This window comes from Hoplias malabaricus, chromosome 7 (genome assembly GCF_029633855.1).
Source record: "Hoplias malabaricus isolate fHopMal1 chromosome 7, fHopMal1.hap1, whole genome shotgun sequence".
NCBI lineage: Eukaryota > Metazoa > Chordata > Actinopteri > Characiformes > Erythrinidae > Hoplias > Hoplias malabaricus.
Genome location: NC_089806.1, coordinates 9,437,750 through 9,461,808, shown reverse-complemented (window position 1 = coordinate 9,461,808; position 24,059 = coordinate 9,437,750). Strand labels below are relative to the sequence as shown.

Here is a 24,059-nt window from a genome sequence, read left to right as displayed (position 1 = left end):
ACTTACAAGTTTTGAATTATTACAGTTGTATTGCAGTACTTTTCAATTCGAAATAAATGAATTAGTTGCCTATTTTGTAACAAGACAAACAAGTCAGCAAACCTTAAGTAAAAGCTTTCTACTATTACATTTCAACAAAAAAACTGGGCAAAAGTCAGAGACCACCCTTCTGTTAGTGGACTTCCAGTCAAAAATGCAAATAAAGGGACTCTAGGTAAGATTTGGTAGCGTACACTGGTGTACTTTTGTACAGATTTAATCCCAGGCTCTCCCTACAGTTGTAATTAACTTTTACATCATTGTCCTGAAGGCGGCATGGTGGTGCAGCAGGTAGTGTCGCAGTCACACAGCTCCAGGGACCTGGAGGTTGTGGGTTCGATTCCTGCTCCAGGTGACTGTCTGTGTGGTGTGTTCTCCCTGCACTCCTCTGGGTGCTCCGGTTTCCTCCGACAGTTCCTCCGACAGGTAGACTCAAAAGTGTCCATAGGTGTGAGTGTGTGAGTGAATGTGTGTGTGTGTGTGTGGCCCTGTGAAGGACTGGCGCCCCCTCCAGGGTGTGTTCCTGCCTTGTGCCCAATGATTCCAGGTAGGCTCTGGACCCACTGCGACCCTGAATTGGATAAGGGTTACAGACAATGAAAGAATGAATGAATCATTGTCCTGAAATAAAGAGGAGGGTGGTTTCCTATCCTCCTCCAAAAGTTACATAGTGCAGTTTCAGTAGCAATGACAGGGGCTCTATTCAGCCTCACAATACTCACAATAAATTTCAGCGCAGTAACTTAAAAAGTAAGTAAAATAACACCTAGTGTAGCTTTAAGTACAACATACTCATTTTTCAGCATTGGGGAGTTACGTATGACCTGTCTCAGTCCTTCCTTTTCCCTCCTTTACCTTCATTACACCTTTTCAAAGGAACCTCCACTTCTCCAAAGTTCATGCTTAGAAGTTGGTTGCACTTGCTGCTTCTCACCATCCAGGTCACACCACTGAACCCATTCAGTGCTGGGGTCTGGGTTTTGTGGGAAACTATTCAATCACTATTCTGAGAAAACCAGTGCCACCATCTTTCTTCTGTCTGTCTTTTCTCAAAGAGCGCTTTCAAACTGCTCCACGTCCTTTCAGACCCACAGTGTTGAGTTGTTCTCACAGTGGAAGTAAGGACACAAATGTGCCCTTTCCTTATCCCATTCCTTGGCCAGAATGGTGGCACAACAGGTGAAACACAGCAGGGTCCTGGGGTTGTGGGTTCCAACTTTTGTGTTTTCTCCCTCTGTCTGTTCCCTCTGGGGTCTGCAGATTCCTGCCACGGTCCAATATCACATGACGGTAGGCGGATAAACTGTGTGAAATTGTCCACATATGAGTGAATGAGTGAGGGACACTTCAAACAACATTCATTCATTAAAGTTGTAATCATAATAAACCATTTCTTCTTCTCATAAACACAGGTGTGCTCTGAACTCAAAGTTTACCATCTGACATTTCCACAGAATGGCTCTCTGCTCCTTATAGTTAGCTTTATCTTAGTGTTAAATAATGTTATTGCTAGTGAGAAGTCATCTCTAAGAGTTACAGAAGCTGTTATCTAAGCGGTCACGGCGATTAATAACTGTGTAGATTGAGTTTGAGAGGTTACGTTGTTTTTTAATCGCAGACAAATTGTGTTAATTAAAAACAAGCTCCCACAGGGCTGAAAAAAACATGAACGTAGATTAGATATGAGCCTGACACAACACAGCTTCAAGCAGTGTGTAAACGTCATGTTATGACTTTGCCTTAACTTACTAACCTTGAACAAACATCTATAGTAATCTATAGTTAATTACATTCCAATATCTGAGGCCTGGGGCTATTCTGAAGAAACACAGCCTCGCTTGGACAACACGCTGCTCAATATATATTCAACACTGATCAGAAGTCTTGAATAAGTCCATTCTACGACTTGTAGTTCAGACGAGGCCATCCGCTGATGCAGTTCTGCTTTTGTTAGTGTTAACTCTGACATATTAGACCCCGAAGTGATTGTAAACACAAGTCATATGGAGAAAATGATTGGACAGAGGATATAGGACAAATATTGGATTTTGTGAACCGCTTATTCTCTGTTCTGAGCTTGTGGGAGTTCTGAATGTCTGGTTTATCTGTCTGAGATTCTAGAGCAGTAAACTGTGAGAACCCATGTGTTCCTCTGCAGCTTTAACATGACATGAAGTAGAGTGCAATTACCACAACACACAGCCTACAGCAGATTAATGCTTTAAGAAAACTTGGCCCACTGAATGTAGTCTGCCTCATGCCCACATTAAGAACTCCCAGGCTAAGTGTGATTCCTGAATGGGGAAAAACGGATGGGATCTCCATTGTGGCAAACTAAGTGGTGCATTTTGTCACTGGATCGTCTGAATTACGAGGTCATTTTAGAGGCTACAAACAGTCTACCTCTACTGTACACTGAAAAGACACTGCACAAACACACAGTTTTCTATTACACTTTTGTATTATTATTAATTCGTTGACATAACAACACAGGCTCCTCTATCTGTACACGTTTCCTGTCAGAACAGCTGACCTCCCACACTGGACAGAGCTTGTTGAAGTGTGTGGGGGAGTATTTTGGTGAGGTTTCCTGTCTTAATGCAGTTCATACAAAAAAAATCTCCACTATTTTGTGCATAAAAAAAGAAGAATCCAGATATTTGTAATGTTTCTACATTGTGATTTGTTAGTTTGTTTGTGATTTGTTGCTAAGTGAGCTCCCATCCACTGGTGGCGCTGTTTCCCTAAATTCACACAAATTCTTTGTTTAGTAGAAGAGCTACAGAAACTGTGCTGTTAACTGTTGTGGCAGAACATTGCACAGGAGACAATCCTGCCGCTTCTAAATATTTGGATATGTTCTTAGGGTTATTTTTATGGTAATGGGTCAACAAAGGGTCAACTACATTTTGTAGCCTGGGAATGATCATTGAGTTTAACATATACAAAGTCGGGTGGCACGATGGCGTAGCAGGTAGTGTCAGTCACACAGCTCCAGGGACCTGGAGGTTGTGGGTTTGATTCCTGCTCTGGGTGACTGTCTGTGTAGAGTGTGGTGTGTTCTCCCTGTGTCTGCGTGGGTTTCCTCCGGGTGACTGTCTGTGCAGAGTGTGGTGTGTTCTCCCTGTGTCTGCATGGGTTTCCTCCGGGTGACTGTCTGTGAGGAGTGTGGTGTGTTCTCCCTGTGTCTGCGTGGGTTTCCTCCGGGTGACTGTCTGTGAGGAGTGTGGTGTGTTCTCCCTGTGTCTGCGTGGGTTTCCTCCGGGTGATTGTTTGTGAGGAGTGTGGTGTGTTCTCCCTGTGTCTGCGTGGGTTTCCTCCGGGTGCTCCGGTTTCCTCCCACAGTCCAAAAAACACACGTTGGTAGGTGGATTGGCGACTCAAAAGTGTCCGTAGGTGTGAGTGAATGTGTGTGTTGCCCTGTGAAGGACTGGGGACCCCTCCAGGGTGTATTCCTGCCTTGCGCCCAATGATTCCAGGTAGGCTCTGGAGCCACCGCGACCCTGAACTGGATAAGGGTTACAGATAATGAATGATGAGGGAGGTCAGTGTGTTATAAATTTGCATCAAAACGATCTGTTTGACAATGTTTAACTTAGTACTAATCATGTCCTAAAGTGATGATAACACACATCCACATGTCAGTACTGAGGAGATGATGGTTCGGTCTGCGTACGTGTCTTTGATCCATTTTTGTGTTCACACTTAAACAAATCACACAGGGGGGCTAACACGGCCTAAAGGTTATAGAAGCGTGCTTGGTCCTGATATGGTTCCAGGTTCCAACCCCTGGACCATCAGGAAAAAAGGGATGGGGGGACTTCAACATTCAACATTCATCTTTGAGGTGCCCTTGAGCAAGGTTCCAAACCCCCAGCTGCTCCCTGAGGACGGTAGATGGTTGCCCACCTCTCCCCGTGTGTGTGTGTTCACTGCCACAGAGAAAGCATCTCAATGCGGAGTCTCAGTTTTATTGTACTGCTGTGCATTGACGATGAAATCACGCGTGTCGCTTGTTTTCACGTTTCACCGGAGATCATTTGGACGTGGGCGAAGAATGACCTCCTCAATAGGTCTCAGCTCACTTGTGAAGGTTGCGAACCCTAGCCGTAAATGACCCTAAATGAGCATAAACGACCCTGAGCTATCACAGATACCGTTCCGGGCGCCAGTTCACGTCCTGCTTGACCGAATTGTTTTTCATTTCCTCAGATGACTGCTGGTCAATGTCAGGGGGAGAGGACTTTCTCTTAGTGGGTCATTACAACTAAACACTCATCATAGCGCCATAGAAACAATGAGACAGTTTCCCTAATTTAATTTCATGGTCAGACTGTGGTCCCTTTTTCAAATGGCAGAATAGGAGTGTGACCTGAATTACAACAGGGGGAATAAATGAAAGGGTCTGCAGGCAATTTTGAGACTTCTTCCCCTCGAGGCAATGCATTAATACAGGTTTGAAATGACTTTTTGAAGCAGGCGCTGTAGTCTCACTGTGCTATTGGGGGGGGAAAGGGCAAATAAATAGAAAAAGAAAAACTCAGATATGAACCAGTTATTTATATATTATAATGAGCAGGGGTGGATGATATAATGATGGGGTATTGTTATCGTGATTAAATCACAATGGTTGCAGATGTGACAGACAGATGTGAACCAGGCCAGTAACATATGTCAAAATAAAAGGACCTGAGGCCAGAATAATAGAAACGGAAATCAACATCTATTCAAAGAGCTTCATTCCAAAATACAAAACTGAAACTGACACATTAAAGTCATTTTAATTAATATTATATTAATAATGATATAAAGTAATAAAGGGCGGCATGGTGGCGCAGCAGGTAGGTGTTGCACTCACACAGCTCCAGGGACCTGGAGGTTGTAGGTTCGATTCCCGCTCCAGTTGACTGTCTGTGAGGAGTGTGGTGTGTTCTCCCTGTGTCTGCGTGGGTTTCCTCCGGGTGACTGTCTGTGAGGAGTGTGGTGTGTTCTCCCTGTGTCTGCGTGGGTTTCCTCCGGGTGACTGTCTGTGAGGAGTGTGGTGTGTTCTCCCTGTGTCTGCATGGGTTTCCTCCGGGTGACTGTCTGTGAGGAGTGTGGTGTGTTCTCCCTGTGTCTGCGTGGGTTTCCTCCGGGTGACTGTCTGTGAGGAGTGTGGTGTGTTCTCCCTGTGTCTGCGTGGGTTTCCTCCGGGTGACTGTCTGTGAGGAGTGTGGTGTGTTCTTTCTGTGTCTGCATGGGTTTCCTCTGGGTGACTGTCTGTGAGGAGTGTGGTGTGTTCTCCCTGTGTCTGCGTGGGTTTCCTCCAGGTGACTGTCTGTGAGGAGTTGGTGTGTTCTCCCTGTTTCTGTGTGGGTTTCCTCCGGGTGCTCCGGTTTCCTCCCACAGTCCAAAAACACACGTTGGTAGGTGGATTGGTGACTCAAAAGTGTCTGTAGGTGTGAGTGTGTGAGTGAATGTTTGTGTTTGTCTGTGTTGCCCTCTGAAGGACTGGCGCCCCCTCCAGGATGTATTCCTGCCTTGCGCCCAATGATTCCAGGTAGGCTCTGGACCCACCGCAACCCTGAATTGGATAAGTGTTACAGATAATGAATGAATGAATGATATAAAGTAATAAAGTGCACTGGCAAGAATAAACACCAGTCAAATAACATTTAGACGACCTCTCATTTGACCAGCTCCACTGACTGTATAGGTGCACTTTGTAGTTACAGACTCGTCCTGTCGCGCTGCATACTTTACAGGCCTCTTTTCAATGTTTTTGATGGCACTGAGCAATTACAGAAATGAGCCAACAGGCAGTGTGACTGCCACACAGCTCCAGGGTCCTGGGTTCAATCCTCAGGTCACTGTCTTTGTGGAGTGTGGTGTATTCTCCTTTTGCCCCTGTGGATTTCTTCTGGTTTCTTCCCACAGTCCAAACACACATGGTGGTACATTGATTGGCTGTTCAAGAGTGTTCAAGAGTGATTGGGTCAGTGTGTGTTCTGCTGTGTGCCCAATGATTCTCGGTAGGCTCCATGCCCAACACAACCCTGACCAGGATGAAGCGGTTATAGAAGGTGAGCTTCATTTTGAGACTCCCAGACATTTATTTTGCGCTCCGTACAAGGAGTGACAAGAAACTGACATACAGCAACTAATGATGTTTCACATCCTTTTGAGAATCAACCTCCAGCTACAGGAACACATCTCTCATCCCACTCATCTCTGTCGAACTCATTTTTTATCGTTATCATCCTTATCTGAGTTACAGTCAGCAGCGCTGCTGGCAGTAAGGTCATGTTTTAATAACCCTGCCATCTCCAGGAAATGCTCTGATTTCTAGACAGTTCTCACCAGCCTAGTTCTGACAAAACCAGATCTGATGTGATTAGTTCCACATTCGGTCAAACAGCCTCTGGAACTCTGGGTGAAAAGCTGTTGTTTTATTATAAATAATGGAGATTCGAGAATGTATCCAAAAATTTGTGAGTTCTAGTGGTTAGTTAAAGGAAATATTGGAAACCCACACAGACACTGGGAGAACACACCACACTCCTCACAGACAGTCACCTGGAGGAAACCCAAACAGACACAGGGAGAACACACCACACTCCTCACAGACAGTCACCTGGAGGAAACCCAAACAGACACAGGGAGAACACACCACACTCCTCACAGACGGTCACCTGGAGGAAACCCACGCGGACACAGGGAGAACACACCACACTCCTCACAGACCTCTCTTCATAGTGATATTAAGCTCATGTGTACTTTAATACAGCTGAATGTACTATTTATAAGGGTGTCTTTAAACTTTCGGACACACAGTGTAACTGTATTATAATGTTGTGCAAACACACCCATATGTTTGCCTCCAAAAATGTGTTCCGCTCATGGGCTCGAGTGTAAGTCAATTAGGAGAGTCAGTCAGACATGGCGTCAGCTTCTGGACCAAACACAAACCAACACACTCCGCACCTGCTCTATTACAGCCATGGCTCAGTGCCAGGGGAACATACGGAGGCCATTCAGAGGTAATGAAGACAATACAGAAGAAGTCCTGACAAAGCAGACAACCCACCCTCTGTATACTCTTCACACACACACAGTAAGTCAATGACAGCAGCACTTAATTAAACCCGGTATGAGCTGTATTATATCACCAATAGCTCAACATCTTTACTAAGACTGACAGCAGTAGACCAGGTATTACAGTTTAGCATGAGCGGTAATGATTGTGCTCCTCTGTTAGCTATTAGCACTACCAGGCTGCTCACTGATGAGCTGTGTATTGTGTCACTAACAGAAACCCGAAGTTAATTCACTGCTGACAGTTTTCTACTGGAAACTGAGAACAATGAAAATGATGTTCAAATTTTCCATCATGTCCATGTCAGAAACCCCAGGTTTTAGCTGGTTTTATCTTAAGCCAATGAATGAAAGAATGAACAGCCGCAAAGTACAACATGATTCATATTTAACTTCTTATATAAACATTCATTCATTCACTCATTCATCGTCTGAAACCACTTATCCAGTTCAGGGTCGTGGTGGGTCCGGAACCCACCCGGAATCACTGGGTGACACATTCACTCACACACTCACATCTATGGACAGCACTGAGTCGCCAATCCATGTACCAACGTGGGAGAACACACCAAACACCTCACAGACAGTCACCTGGAATGGGGCTTGAACCTAGGTGGTGTCATAGTCACACAGCTCCAGGGACCTGGAGGTTGTAGGTTCGAATTTGTTCAAGGTGACTGTCTGTGAGGAGTGTGGTGTGTTCTCCCTGTGTCTGTGTGGGTTTCCTCCGGGTGACTGTCTGTGAGGAGTGTGGTGTGTTCTCTCTGTGTCTGCGTGGGTTTCCTCCTGGTGACTGTCTGTAAGGAGTGTGGTGTGTTCTCCCTGTGTCTGTGTGGGTTTCCTCTGGGTGACTGTCTGTGAGGAGTGTGGTGTGTTCTCCCTGTGTCTGTGTGGGTTTCCTCCGGGTGACTGTCTGTGAGGAGTGTGGTGTGTTCTCTCTGTGTCTGTGTGGGTTTCCTCTGGGTGACTGTCTGTGAGGAGTGTGGTGTGTTCTCCCTGTGTCTGTGTGGGTTTCCTCCGGGTGACTGTCTGTGAGGAGTGTGGTGTGTTCTCTCTGTGTCTGTGTGGGTTTCCTCTGGGTGACTGTCTGTAAGGAGTGTGGTGTGTTCTCTCTGTGTCTATGTGGGTTTGCTCCGGGTGACTGTCTGTGAGGAGTGTGGTGTGTTCTCCCTGTGTCTGCGTGGGTTTCCTCCGGGTGACTGTCTGTGAGGAGTGAGGTGTGTTCTCCCTGTGTCTGTGTGGGTTTCCTCTGGGTGACTGTCTGTGAGGAGTGTGGTGTGTTCGCTCTGTGTCTGCGTGGGTTTCCTCTGGGTGACTGTCTGTGAGGAGTGAGGTGTGTTCTCCCTGTGTCTGTGTGGGTTTCCTCTGGGTGACTGTCTGTGAGGAGTGTGGTGTGTTCGCTCTGTGTCTGCGTGGGTTTCCTCTGGGTGACTGTCTGTGAGGAGTGTGGTGTGTTCTCTCTGTGTCTGTGTGGGTTTCCTCCGGGTGACTGTCTGTGAGGAGTGTGGTGTGTTCTCCCTGTGTCTGCGTGGGTTTCCTCCGGGTGACTGTCTGTGAGGAGTGTGGTGTGTTCTCTCTGTGTCTGTGTGGGTTTCCTCTGGGTGACTGTCTGTGAGGATTGTGGTGTGTTCTTCCTGTGTCTGCGTGGGTTTCCTCCGAGTGACTGTCTGTGAGGAGTGTGGTGTGTTCTCTCTGTGTCTGTGTGGGTTTCCTCCGGGTGACTGTCTGTGAGGAGTGTGGTGTGTTCTCTCTGTGTCTGCGTGGGTTTCCTCCGGGTGACTGTCTGTGTGGAGTGTGGTGTGTTCTGTCTGTGTCTGCGTGGGTTTCCTCCGGGTGACTGTCTGTGAGGAGTGTGGTGTGTTCTCCCTGTGTCTGCGTGGGTTTCCTCCGGGCGACTGTTTGTTAGGAGTGTGGTGTGTTCTCCCTGTGTCTGCGTGGGTTTCCTCTGGGTGCTCGGCTTTCCTCCCATGGTCCAAAAACACACGTTGGTATGTGGATTGGCAACACAAAAGTGTCTGTAGGTGTGAGAGTGAGTGAATGTGTGAGTGTGTGTCGCCCTGCAACGGATTGGCGCCCTCTCCAAGTTGAACTGAATAAATGGTTACAGACAATGAATGAATGCTAAAGATAATTGGGGTTAAGGGTGTACACAGGACCAGGTCCAGAGCGGCTTGTTGTTTAGCACAGAATACGAAACAGGAAACACAGTAGCTGAAGGATATTCACTCCCTGATTGTAGGTTATCCTGACTTCTAATACAAAGGCATAACTTTCTGTACAGTCAGGGCCAAACATCCTTTGATGGAGCTTCAGAGTCACACTGCACTCATCGTTTCGGCACATTTGCACAGCGATGGACCCCCAGCCGAGCATCAAAGATAGCTAGGTGACACTTAAATATCATTGATATGTAAAGCACTGCAGTGGTGAGCTCCTGAGAGCTGAGACAACCCGCCAAGCTCAGAGACAGTGGATTAACACTTATCCATCACTGCCAAAGTTCATCCCTCTCTAAATTCCAGCACAGAGAGGCAAGGAAGGACATATTTCACATGGATTCACAGAGGGGCTGCCATCATTCTTCCACTGAAGAACTATTTAAGTGGCTCATATTCATAAGGAGTCACGACACACTGTATCACCCTTCCATTTGGAAATGAGTTCTTCCCAGAATTAATTAATAACAGTCAAATTAGGGAATGATACATAAGCGAGTGCTGTTGTTAGCATGCAAATGGGCTGCAGCGTTCGGCTTATCAGTCGATTAATCTGCGTCAGAGGAGTTTAATCATTATTCAAGGCTCTGTTTAATAATATAGATCAGAAACAGTGGTATAAGACTGTGGGGACAGGGCTTTGGGGAGGCTTTGAGTTTTATTTCTCCCTGTAGCTCTGTCTGTGGTGAATGTTAGCTGTTGTAAAATTTAGATGCTTCAAAGGGGCAGTGTGAGGGGGACACTCGGGTGACTGTCTGTGAGGACTGTGTGGTGTGTTCTCCCTGTGTCTGCGTGGGTTTCCTCCGGGTGACTGTCTGTGAGGAGTGTGGTGTGTTCTTCCTGTGTCTCTGTGGGTTTCCTCCGGGTGACTGTCTGTGAGGAGTGTGGTGTGTTCTCCCTGTGTCTGCGAGGGTTTCCTCCAGGTGACTGTCTGTGAGGAGTGTGGTGTGTTCTCTGTGTCTGCGAGGGTTTCCTCCAGGTGACTGTCTGTGAGGAGTGTGGTGTGTTCTCTGTGTCTGCGAGGGTTTCCTCCAGGTGACTGTCTGTGAGGAGTGTGGTGTGTTCTCCCTGTGTCTGCGTGGGTTTCCTCCGGGTGACTGTCTGTGAGGAGTGTGGTGTGTTCTTCCTGTGTCTGTGTGGGTTTCCTCCGGGTGACTGTCTGTGAGGAGTGTGGTGTGTTCTCCCTGTGTCTGCGAGGGTTTCCTCCAGGTGACTGTCTGTGAGGAGTGTGGTGTGTTCTCTGTGTCTGTGTGGGTCTCCTCCAGGGGCCATGGTTTCCTTCCGTGGTCCAAACACACACGTTTTTAAGTGGAGTGGCTTTGTCAAATTGTTCACTCGTAATTGTGTGTGTGTGTATGTGAGTGACTGGATGAGTGTGTGAAAGTGTCCACAGGTGTGAGTGTGTGAGTGAGTGTATGAACGTGTCCAATGGTGTGTGTGTGTGTGTGAGTGAGTGAGTGTGTGAAAGCGTTTAATGGTGTGAATGACTCAGTGAGGGTCTGAAAGTGTCCACAGGTTGGAGTGTGTGTGTGTGTGTGTGTGTAAGTGAGTGAGTGAGTGTTTGGGTGACAGGGTGAGTGTGTGTGGTGCCCTGTATTGGAGTTCTATCCAGAACGTGTCCCCCCCTGATTCCGAGTGGGCTGTGAATCCACTCAGACCCTGAACATGATTAAGCTGCTACAGAAGTTGAATGAATGTGTGAATGACATAAAAATCCATGTCTCAGATAAAGAAAGAGTCTGATGATAAGAAGCAGACACAGTCTGAGATCAGACTGGTCTTTTAAAGTCTTTTTATGAATTAATGACCAAGTGGAACTGTGGCTGCCTGCTAGTGACAGTTTTAGGTTTAACACAGATTTTACACAGTGGCATTTTAAACATTTAGAGCTCCGAAAAAAGACACTGTTCATCTCAAACCAAAAGAACCAGGGGCTCAAGCCTGGGGCTAAAGCTGTCACACAAATAGAAGACTAATAGAAGACAGTGGACTTAATCACAGCTGTGATGATGCAGTTCATTTCCCTGGAGTCTTAATGAAACCTCTGTGATCAGTTTTGGTTCAAATACCACAAGGATCAAACACGACAGCAGTGTTCTCCCCCTGTCTGCACAGCCCTGTTCAGAACGGCCGGGTCCAGCAACTATTCCTTTAAATGATAATGAGCCAGAGCCCAGGCGTGAGGAGCAAGGAGCAGAATCTCTGGGTTTTAGCCGATTTCTCTCTGTTCTCTTCCTTTTCTGCTCTCGTTTTTCTCCCTATTTATATCCCCACACTTGTGTCTGTTTTACATCTCCATTTATCCCATGGCTTGTCAGATTTGAGTAAGGCCAAAATGGGAAGGGTTTACTGAGTCCATTGCCAGGTGCTATGAAAGCATCAGTGCTTGAATAAAATAACGACAGCAGGCTCACGTCGTAAAATAAAAACGAGAACTTGTTTACAGTCATTGGCGAGGGCAGTTAATAGTGGGCAAAGAATAGAGATAAACACTTCCCGGAGAAAACAACAGGTGAAAGCCTGTATCCCTGCCGGCACACACCTGCATCTCATCCAATCCCTCACTGTGTCTGAAAGCTTTTGGAGACCTTGGCATATTTGCGATTCCAGAAGAACGGCAGAACACAGCAGGGGGGGCGCTTCCTCTGTTAAAGCTCAGCTTCGCCGCAGGCTGCCGGTGGGTTTCTGTGTTCAGCCTCTCTGAGGGACGCTGCTAGTCCAAAAGGCAAGAAGAAAAGTGCAAGAGGAGCGTGCTGCCAAAGAATTCCATGCCCTTGAGTGGAGATAAAATAGTGCTTCAGTCTCCTCTCTGAATGGGCATGAGAAACAACGAGAAAACAAACACAAATATCAATTATACTTCGACCCTCCTTTTCTCCTTCAGCAGCTGCATTCGAAGGATGAATGATCACTCGTCTAAATTGCAGTGGCACAACAAACAAAGAAGAAAATGTGCTAAAGTTCACAGCCTATCTCTCTCTCTCTCTCTCTCTTGCTCTCTCTCTCTCACACACACACACACAGAGTTTCTGAAATCATTCTGTCGAAAAGGAACACTCTGAGTTGTGAGCCCTGTTGGGAGAGCTTTGTGGAAAGTGCTTTAAAGAGCAAAATGAAACCAGATGAAATATGAAGGAAAAACCCAGGTAGAGAATAAGTTATAAAACAGGGTTAAGAACCTGCAGTGTTTTCCTTATGTGTTTATTCCAAGCAACTAGAGTTCTTATGTGTGCTAGAGTGTGGTGTGTTCTCTCTGTGTCTGCGTGGGTTTCCTCCGGGTGACTGTCTGTGAGGAGTGTGGTGTGTTCTCTCTGTGTCTGCGTGGGTTTCCTCCGGGTGCTCCGGTTTCCTCCCACAGTCCAAAAACACACGTTGGTAGGTGGATTTGCGACTCAAAAGTGTCCGTAGGTGTGAGTGAATGTGTGAGTGTGTGTGTCGCCCTGTGAAGGACTGGCGCCCCCTCCAGGGTGTATTCCCGCCTTGCGCCCAATGATTCCAGGTAGGCTCTGGACCCACCGCGACCCTGAACTGGATAAGGGTTACAGATAATGAATGAATGAAAGGTACCAAACTCTTTCTATGAAATGTGTGACTACAAATTTCCCTGTACCCATCCTCCTCATATCAAACCAGAACTTTTAAACCCTGCTCAAATTAAACTCATTCTTCCCAATTAATAGAAGGAATACATTAATAGAAGGAATAAAGAAGGATAAAAGCAGAGGGATAAGAATTACTCTGAACACAGGCTCTATAGAAATTCAGAAAGCATTTACTGGGGCAGCAAGAGATCAGAGGGTCACTGGTTCAATCGTCAAATCAAAATCCACGGCTGAAGTGCCCTTGAGCAAAGCACCTAACCCCCAAACTGCTCCCTGGATGGGTTAAATGGAACGAAGCAGTTTCCCTGAGGAGATTAATGAAGTGACTCCTCCTTATTGTATATGCGATGTGACGTACAAAACTTGGCTTCTATCTAATGCCCCACATTTCACATTTTCTTCCTGATCTAATAAGAAAGGCTGTTTTCAATTTATCTGAACCTTAATTACACGAGTTATTCACTGATGATGACAGTTACAATTACACAACCGTTTTTATAGACTCCCAGTGCTTTAAACTCTTTGAAACATTAGGGATTCTCCTCCAAAGCCACTGCCAATGTGCAGCATCCATTTGGCCAATGTGACGGCAGCCAATCTTCACCAACACACTCGCCACATATCAGCTATTAGGAGACGAGAGGGAGTGACTGAGCTGGTTTATTGGAAGTTGGGGATGATTAAAAAGGCCAGAAGTGACCACAGTGGTGGATTTAGCAAGATATTGGTGTCAAACCGCAAGTCTTAAGAGAGTCAGGACCCCTGTCACTGCCCCCAAGCATTGGGATCCTCAGGGACAGTGCCCACCAGCAGCCACTGAAGCATTTAAGCATTTAAAGCCAAGTCTATGAATCACCAACTGTGATCAATGATTTCCCTGTCGTTTATAAATTCACACCACCAATTTCCCGCATTGTGCTATTTAATCTGGACACTAAATTAAAAGGCAGACTTGATTAATTTCTCCTCTGCCTTTAAGGGTTAAAACGTGCTGTGTTGAAGCAGCTTATTTGAGCTGTACAGTGTGTGCGCGCTCCGTCAGCCGCAGAGCCAAGGACGGATGTTTTTTTTGGTCGCAGCCTTATTAACCGTGGGTGGAGGAAGCAGATGGGCAGCTTAAACCTCATTTCTCTGCCCGTCAGCTCAGTCATGTCAAGACATGGTCGCAAAGCAATTAATGAAACACGGACCACTACAGATCGCCACATGAGTGGAGTGACAGCACCCGGCGCACACCGACACTGAGCTAGTCATCTGTCGCTGCAGCATGTTTCACAATTCACATTCAAGTGTTTCCCCCGTCATTAAACAGGTCAAACCACAAGCTGCGTGGCTTGGATGAGGTACAGAAGTCTGGATGATAACATTAATATGAGGCTGTGTGAAGGCCGCCTCCTCGTCGGAGTCTCTACAATCACAGCGCTGGACCCGTGTTTATGCGAGAGACTAGCGTGGAGTAATAAGAGCACTGAATGAATTCAGAGAAAACAACGGGAAAGAAAGAGACTCCTCGCTCCTCACTCCTGGGCTCTCGCAGTGAACTGAACTGTGGCTCATTCTCATTTAAAGGAACAGGCGCTGAAACCGGTCATTTTGTTCAGGGCCGATTGGACAATTCATTAAGAACCCAGAACTGTGTTCATGTGTGGAAAAGGGGTAGAATATGTCCTGGTGATGATGTTTTTAAATTTGAATTTGTCGTTGGGTTTTCTCATCTGTAAAAAACGTTTAATGACAGTGTATGAAAGACGCTATGGAAATAAATTTGCCCTGCCCTTCAAACCTACTGTTAGATACATAATTCATTCATTCATTCATTATCTGTAACCCTTATCCAGTTCAGGGTCACAGTGGGTCCAGAGCCTACCTGGAATCATTGGGCGCAAGGTGGGAATACACCCTGGAGGGGGCGCCAGTCCTTCACAGGGAAACACACACTCACACATTCACTCCCACACACTTTTGAGTCGCCAATCCACCTACCAACGTGTGTTTTTGGACTGTGGGAGGAAACCGGAGCACCCGGAGGAAACCCACGCAGACACAGGGAGAACACACTAACTCCTCACAGACAGTCACCCGGAGTGGGAATCTAACCCACAACCTCCAGGCCCCTGGAGCTGTGTGACTGCGACACTACCTGCTGCACCACCGTGCCGCCCTTGGTACCTTTCACCACTTCTAATTAATGTGGCCAATAACCTCTTCCTAAATGTAAACCAACCAATCAACAGCCAATTATGGTATGATGTATAGAAGGTGGTAGTCTTTGCTATAGACTCTCTACCTACATCAGACTAGTACAGAACAATGTACACTGAAATGCAGTTAGCCATCCGGTAAACTCACTACAGATATCAGCGTCTGTGGCTGAGACTCATGTGCTGATTGGCCTCAGTGAGTCTGGCTGGGTGTGTGTTGTGTCTACTCATTATTTGCATTAAATGGTTGCAAATGTCAGAGTCGGTTGAGTGTGTTGATTAGACGTCTGGAGACCCTGGCAGGCAGATAAACTCCAGCAGGTCACAGTGAGAATTTTAAACAGATCAGTCCTAACTGGCCTTTGAGCCTGGTTCAATACGTTTGCAGCTTGAGTGATTAAAGTTAAGGATACAGCAGCATGAGCTCATTTGATCCGAGCAAATGAGAAGAATTTAAGACTTTCTAAGACAACGGAGGGTCGCAGTCACATTTTCAGGGCACCCTTTTCTTGCTTTAATGAAGTTTAAACCTAATGTAGGAAAAGTTCTCTGTGAATCTTGCCAATGTTTAAAAGTTTGGTGTCACAGTTTTGAAAAGTATTACTTAACTCGTCAGTTGCAGGTAAATGTACAAAATGATTGTGAAGTTGTGCTAATATTGTATAGGTTTCACAATTTTCACACACACACACACTCACTCAAAAAGGAAATTGTAAAAATGCAGTAAATTGATAATAAATAGCTGGCAGCACCTTGGTGGTCCTGTGTGTGCCTGAGTTCCACTTCCAATCATTGTCTCTGTGGAGATCAGTGTGTCCTCCCTGCAACCAAGTATGATAGTTTAAACTTGAAGTACTTTGTATTGAGAAACAGCTGTTATATCACACAGTCCTATTACCTGTGAACTTCAACTCCCAGGATTCTTTGGGGGAGCACCAGGTCTCAGTGTATTGAGGAGCTTCACCTGTTGGAGTGATTATTTAAACCCCTTAATCACATTGTATAGTATTGCTACTTTCATGTGTTGTGTCTTGCTAAATGTTTTCTGTGTTTCCTCTAGGTATTTTGACCCGTTTCCAGACCTTAGAGTATTATTTGCCTGATACTTTTGGTTTGTTTGCGTTTGGTTTGTATTTCCTGTGTTGTTGCACTCTCACTTCTTCTTTTTCATTTTGGATTTCTCTATTTCCACACTCATGTCTCCTCTTGAGGTTCCGAACACTAAAGCCCAATTTATGATTCTGCACTGAGCGTACAGCGTAGCTCCCTAGAAACTACGTGTCACATCAACGCAGAACACAACAACTGTAACTAGTCAGTTGGACGGACGTGGTTTAAGTTGAACTGAAAAAGTACAGAAACATGAACTCCTCTGCTCCACACTACAGAGACTGCCGACAACAGCAAATTCAGCAGATTTCCTCAGGTGTGGATGTCGGGGATAAATAAAAAGGTGGAACAAAGTAAAAATACGGACGCCTCCTGTTCATGTGGGAATAACATGCTGATTTTTGTTTTTATTTCTTTCCTGGCACTACTACTTACACCACTACATTGTGTACTACACAGTGTAGAACAAAGTGTTTGAAATTCAGCCCTACTGGTGCAGTGGTGTAACTGCAGAGCAACTACTGCAGACACCATATACTAAACTGCACACAGGGCTCTTGCATAGTCTACAGTATAGGCTCTGCTTTCAGTCAAAGAATAAATCAGCCTTTAATTGTGCATTCAGATGTGATTCCTAACTGTGACGTTACACATTCAAAACACCTTGATCTAATGGTACTGACCGAATAGCTCTTCAGTACACTACACTACATACCCAAACATTCGTAGAGAATGCGGGAATCCAGTTACATTCCAAGCGATCAACTATGCAAACATCTGGAACATCTGCAGTTGTGTGCGCATGTATAAAACATACATAGACATACACCTTGACGGCTCATTTATGCTCAGTGTTAAACAAGGATATTGATTCGTATATGAACAGGGCCTTCTGTCCATACACGGTGTTCATTTTTGTCTGTATTTGTACATTTGCTTACAGATGCTGACAAAACAGTGCAGTACCTCTGAAAATCACAGGGGCAGTATAGCCATAGTTCAAGCAAGTCATGAACTGTGAGCCGCACAGTGCCAGTTTGGGGGGCACCGAGTGAAACAAGTTATCGAAGGCCTTGGCTGATGTCTGAAAGCACTGGAAATTATATTTGTGGCCAATTTCTCTCACTGGGGACATTAGTGAAAAGATTCCTCTGTCCACACAGACCCCCACCTCTTCCATCAGTGCCATGTTTTTTGTTGTCAGAAACGTCTGACCCTCTGTGGTGCCCTCTGTTAGATGTATTGCTTAACATCCACGTCAGTGTAAAAGATGTGGAAATGTGTGAACAGTAACAGTTACAGCATTTAAAACAGAAATAACCATGAAAAAAATGAGCCTTATGTCTGTAGACATTCTTTACAGTGAATGAGTTCAGCACCCGGAGATAACTGCACACGCAGCTTGTATAATCTCCACAGGAAAATATGAAAGCCCATTAGCTTAAGGTCATTATGGTCAATACCGTGTGTCCTTCAGCACAGGACTGTGGAGCAGTGTAACTGTGCTGTCTGGAGTGACAGGGCTCTAGCCAATACCTTTGGATTGAGTTGGAGTTGAGTTTGTGATCAGAACTAATCATCTATCACCAGCACCTGACCTCACTGAATACAATCAAATTCTCACAGCAATGTTCCTCCTTGTGTAAACATATAACTATTTATTTGTCATAAACCGGTGAACAAATCTTGGTTTACGTTTTGGAGTCTAGTTTCTAACATTTGACTTAAGAGCTACAAGTGACTTCTAAAGCTGCTGAAGTGTGATAACGGTTCCTGAGCCCACGCTTTTCAACAGCAGTGTTTATCTGTAAGGAAAGTGTTTTAAGCAATTCTTTAAAAGCTCTCTGTTTAAAAAGTAAAGCTCTGGCAGCTTCTGGAGCTAATGATGCATGCGTGTTTTCAGCAGGAGATGGATTCACAGCACAGTTCCATGAACCCTTCACTGTGTAAGATGTCACAATTTAAAACTATGACTTGTGTTTTAAATGTTAGGACATGTTAGGAATGGTTTGTAATCTCTAACGCTGCACTTGACTCTGTTATAGCATTATATGTTGTGTTATAAAAATGTACATACTGCAGAATGTGTGCTACAAGTGTCCAAAAGTTTGTAGACACGTGTAATAGCGAGTGAATTCAGTAACTTTTAAAGTGTGTTCATGGTTTACAAATGTGTGGCACAAAAGCAGGGTAAGCGTGTGTGTGATGAACTCAACATCCAACCTCAGTGCCTGACAGCACGAGCATGGACTGCCATGTGGTTGAATGCAATCACAACCTCAAATTACCTTCTTCCTGTAGGTTACTATGTGTCAAATATGTCTGTTAATACCTTTGATTACAACTGAGTTCAGAAGGAAGGTCAATAAGATGTCAACAAACTTCAAGCCGTTAAGCTGTGAGTCTGGCTGTGCTATAGCTGTACAAGTCCCAGAAAGGACTATAATCTTCCAGAGCAGTGGTTCTCATGTTTTTTCCACCCATCCACCTGCATAGCAGGCTATAATTAATGCCACTGTATTGGCATGCATCAGTGCTCTGGAGACTGCAGGGCTTTTTTTCCGCACACACCTCACTTTAACTGTAAGTGTAAATGACTGTGTGGGAGCACAATCTGGATGGCTTCCAGTATAAAGCACTTTTCAGAAGTTAAGTATTTCACACAGAGAACTTTTCACTTGAAGAAAACCCTTTTCTGGAAAAGTCGGACCATTTTTACTCATCAGTGCCTTGCGATGCTACGTCAAGACTCAGTTCTGAGGATATAAAGAACTCCACAGCTGCCAAAAGGTCAACAGCTAGAAATATTGGAAGCTCTGAGGATCAGCTGCCCTCTCATTGGCTTTCAAATCGTTTTAACATTTACGAGTCACTGAGCCCATGCATAATATTCATAATGACAGAGTCGGCATCAAATATTCCACCAAAAGCAAACTCTGATTCTTCTAAAAGACCAAGTCTTCTTGATATTGCTACAGAGAACGGAGGAAGATTTTAATGAGTTTTGAAACACACACACACAGGAGCACTTTGCCGGTCTACGATTACACACTGTAGTCCATCTGTTATTCTGCATTCTTAATTTGCCCATTTCACCAAGTTCTTCAATGGTCAAGACCCCCACAGAGCCGGTATGGATCATACATGTTTGCGGCTGGTATGAGTGGATCAGACACAGCAGAGCTGCTGGAGTTTTAAACCCCCTCAGGGTCACTGCTGGATTGAGATTAATCCACCACCAAAAAACATTAAAAATCCACTACTCTAATCAAACCTGCCCTGTGGTGGTCTTGACCATTGTGGAACAGGACCCAGAGCTCAGATGGACTACAGTCTGTAATTGTAGAACTAAATAGCGCACATATACAGTAGTAATGTTATAGCATGTAGAAGCTGAAGAGCAAGGTTTGGAGAGCAGTGAGCCTCAGCAGCAAGCCCTGCACCTCCTCTGTTGAGCTGTTACTGGGTCTCACCGCTGTCTGCAGCCATAGCCAGTGTCCACTGGCCCAGGTCTCCGTTTCACATCCCTCCTCTGAGTTCTTTCCTCTTTGTCCACTTTCCTATTGGGAACAGATGCAGAGAACCTCACTATCTTCAATGTCATGAATTTGAGTGTGACCCCAGATTTAGCTCCTCTGAGTTTTCAAAAATCTTGGAGAGAACAGTCTGCCCTTTGAATGATTAAATGTTCATGCAAATGATTAAATGAATGAATTAATAAATGTGTGTTCAAATATTTGTTGAAAACAGGTGAATGAACATTAGTAAGGTCAGGTGCTAATCACAAACATCACTCTGACTCCATCACTTCAGAGAATGCAGTTCAACTGCTCCATAGCCCTAGTGTTGAGGGACATCACAGCCAGTAATGCTTGGTGGTGAACATGGTGAGAGGCAGTTTTATCCATGCACAACATTGTTAGGAATACGAAATCAATAAATTGGTCCTTTACATATATGATTAATCATGGTCAATATGTCTGGGAGAAGCCAGATTTGCAGTGTAACAGAATGACCCTGGTGCAGCGTAGGTCTTTGGCAGTGAGCCATTATTATCAGCTTTGTGCTGACACGCTTCTTTCTCCTCTCTCTCTTCCAGGCCACGTTGGGCGATCGAGGGGGGTGAGGATGAGAGTGAAGTCCGGTGAGAGAGCCTCCCCTTGTGGGTGCCATGGATGAACTCTGGCCTTCGGAGCTGCTGTCTCGGCATCTGGGTGATGAATGGCTGCTCTACAAAGTCAGTTGTCCACCTCTGCCGCCCAATCCCTCGCACGCAAGTCTCCGGACTTAATATACACTGACATTCAGAGACTGCTCGGTCATTTTGCTGGACCTACAGCCTGAACGCCTCGCCTATATTTCCTGGAAACGGCCTGATAAGTCAAGCCACTGACTCAGCGGATGTCTTTCTTACACGCATTCGCTCTTGGCTTGCTTCTCGTTTGACACAGCCAGCCATTTATAACCTCAAAGCCACACGCACACTGGTATAAACCTACTAAGGATTTCCCCTCATTCTCTCAGCATTCGCTCCGGATGCGGGAAAATCATGGCATTTTATCCATAAACGCTGAGACGTGGTTGGCCCATAGTCTCCGTAGTCGAGCAGGATCAATGGAACCTCAGTGAGTAATGAGCAGATAGCCTCTTCCATTCAGTGAGCCAGAGAGGAATCACCTGCCAAAACCCAGCTTGGCTTTCCTCTCTCACACTTGCATTTCCATTGCAAAGCAGTTCAGTCTCAGCCTCCGCCTGAACTTGAAATTCATTTTCTAGTGCTTCAAACTGGAATTGCTGGGTCTCTTCAAGAAACAAAGCCCCCATTGTAACAAAATAAAAAACCCTGAATGTCTCAGTACTGTTGTAATCTAGGGCCAACTTTTTCACCCCCAAAACCAGAATTACTATAACTGCAGCAGAAATAAAAATCCATTTGACTCTGTCCTCTACTTGGCAAGAAAGACAAATGACTCTCATAGTCATGCTCACTCTCAAGGATTAGATATATAAAAAGCAGTCCCTCAATTTACCGTAACGTATTTGCAGAAATGGGAAACAGCTTTTACACAAAAGGAGCGAGCCCACAGCCAAGCAAACTAGAGTAAAAGGAAAGTGGGTAAAGTAATTGAAACTGGACTCCCTAAGGCCAGGGACCACGCAACAGTGATTTGTCGCTAACGGTGGTGGCCCTAGCCATGGTGTTGCCACCACCGGACAAACGGCACGTCTGTCTCACCACTATCGTCATCATGACTAGCATGGCCTTCATGGACGCCTACCTGGTAGAGCAGAATCAGGGGCCACGGAAAATCGGCGTCTGCATCATCGTCCTGGTAGGAGACGTGTGTTTCCTCATAGTCCTCCGTTATGTAGCCGTCTGGGTGGGGGCCGAAGTCCGGACGGCACGCCGGGGCTACGCCATGATCCTCTGGTTCCTCTATATATTCGTCCTGGAGATTAAGCTCTACTTCGTCTTCCAGAATTGCAAGGCGGACCGCAAGAGTCTTGAAACGGTTGCACGGAAGGCTTTGACGTTGCTCTTGTCCATTTGCGTCCCAGGACTCTATCTGGTCTTGGTGGCACTGGACAGCATGGAGTATGTTCGGACGTTTCGGAAGAAAGAGGACATGAGAGGAAGGCTCTTCTGGGTGGCGCTGGACTTGCTGGACCTTCTAGACATCCAGGCAAACCTTTGGGAACCCCAGCGAACAGGCTTACCCATTTGGGCCGAAGGGTTAATGTTCTTCTACTGCTACATCCTACTGCTGATCCTCCCGTGCGTGTCACTGAGCGAGATTAGCGTGCAGGGAGAACATGTATCTCCTCAGAAGATGATGCTGTATCCCATGCTAAGTCTGGTCACAATCAATGTGGTCACCATCCTCATACGCGGCGTCAACATGGTGCTCTTTCAGGACAGCCGCGTCTCCACTATCTTCGTTGGCAAAAACGTGGTGGCGATCGCCACCAAGGCGTGTACCTTCCTGGAGTATCGGAAGCAGTGTAAGGAATTTCCAGTGGCACGAGAGAATGCAGCTGGCATTCCCATGGAGATCCAGCAGAACTCGGTGGGACATGGACAAGCTCTACCAAACGCAACAAGCCTTCCACATGAACCTACACCAGTGCAAGAGATTATCGACACATGACCAAGTAATCTGTCGTAACGATTCAATGAGGATTGAGGCACTATCTCGGACTTTAGGAATGCATGAGGGACTCGGCATCTGCTAGCAGTGTTTTTTAATGACTGGTTGTGTGTTGTGGAACTTGCTCATACCAGTTTTTAAGTATCTATCATTTCAGTTTGGACTAAGATCTTATATGGAGGCAATATTGACAGGAGGAGACTATTTGAACCTCAATTACAGGAACAAAAAGCTAAAGGATAGAGATTTCTACTGACTGAAGTGCTGTAGTTCGCCAGCGTGAATACATTTCTTTCAGTAACTCAGCAACGGCTGAGTGACAGCAGCTCAACACACCTCCCACTTCAAGAACTCTTGGGAACTTGGGATTTTTTTTTCTAATGCTGCTTTTCCTTTTGCTGACTACACGACTCACAAGCAGATATTAGCATCTCTTTAAATTAGCTCTGGAGAGGTGGATGGAGTTTTCAGGGGCCTGGGACAGAAACAGTGAGAAAGCAATTTGTGCTGAGAGAATGCATCTATTTTGAATGTTTTTGTCAAGATATTGTGTTTATGACCAAACCTTGGAGGAAAAAAACCCAAGAATCAGCAGTATACATTCATGTACGTGCATACACTTGTACATACAGGAGTCTGTGTCGGCCGGTATGGGGATTCTTTAATGAAAAAAAGGGATTGTAAGAGTATGAATATAGAAAAGAGAGTGGGAAAAAATATATCTTGATGTACATTCCCTCACAAAAAGCCTTGAAGTCAGTAAATGCACTTGATGAAATTATTTGGTTAAAATGACATATGTAAACAAGAATTATTATTATTATTATTATTATTATTATTATTATTACTATATGTGCCAGTGTGCTTACTTTCTACCTTTTCTGTTTAAGTGTGTTTAATAAAAAAGAGCACTTAATCCTGGTGTTCGAATGATTGATAGCCCACAAGAAAAAAATTAATAAATAAAAAAATGAATAGTCCTTCCTTTGGTTTGCAGGTACTGAGTAATAACGGCTGGTAATTATGTTCTATTATGAAATATCCATAGGAGGATACTGTGACAGACACTGTCGTCTTTTCCCAGTTTAAATTGCTATTGTCAGCGCAGGCTAAATGTGGTACATGTCACAAATGTTTGATTAAACTATGTCTGAAACAAATGGCTTGGGAAAAGACAGAGAGAGAGAGAAAAAAGGGAAAAAGGAAATGGCAAAACTTGAGCAAATAAATTACCTGTATCCGCATCAGGAGCTAACCTTTCCCAGCTTTCCCAGGAAGCCATTCATAAATCATCATGAAATGAATTGTGCCTCCCTCTGCAGGGTCAGTGGCTGCAGGAATATTTTATAGCAGCTGCTTTGGGAGAGCAGAATTATCTGGAGCAGGGGCTAATGCACAGACCACTTTATGTGAACGGGATTTAGCTCTAGCCGAGCCTATGGAAATGATACACTATGTGACCAACGTGTGTGGACAGCTGCCCAGCTGCCGTTCCCTCTGGACACCAGCTAATAGGTAGTTTGATTTGATTGCATTCAGCCATGAGAGCATTAGAGAGATCAGGATACAGATGATGCATGATTAGAACTCTACAACTCATACCAAAGATAATATATCACTGCAGGGAATTAAAGGAAACCCACCGTGGTATTAAAGCAAATTTCTGTT

At 45.3% G+C, this 24,059-nt stretch overlaps 1 protein-coding gene across 1 annotated transcript in view; it reads left to right on the top strand.

The window, feature by feature from the left end:
- The window catches only part of tmem121ab (transmembrane protein 121Ab), a 77,154-nt gene extending 53,973 nt beyond the window's left edge, over positions 1–23,181 (top strand). The window contains exon 2 of the mRNA XM_066676125.1: positions 20,342–23,181. Coding sequence (XP_066532222.1) covers positions 21,438–22,391 — 954 coding nt within the window. The 5' untranslated portion in view covers positions 20,342–21,437 and the 3' untranslated portion in view covers positions 22,392–23,181. The remainder of the gene's footprint in view (positions 1–20,341) is intronic.
- The last annotated feature ends 878 nt before the right edge of the window (positions 23,182–24,059 follow it).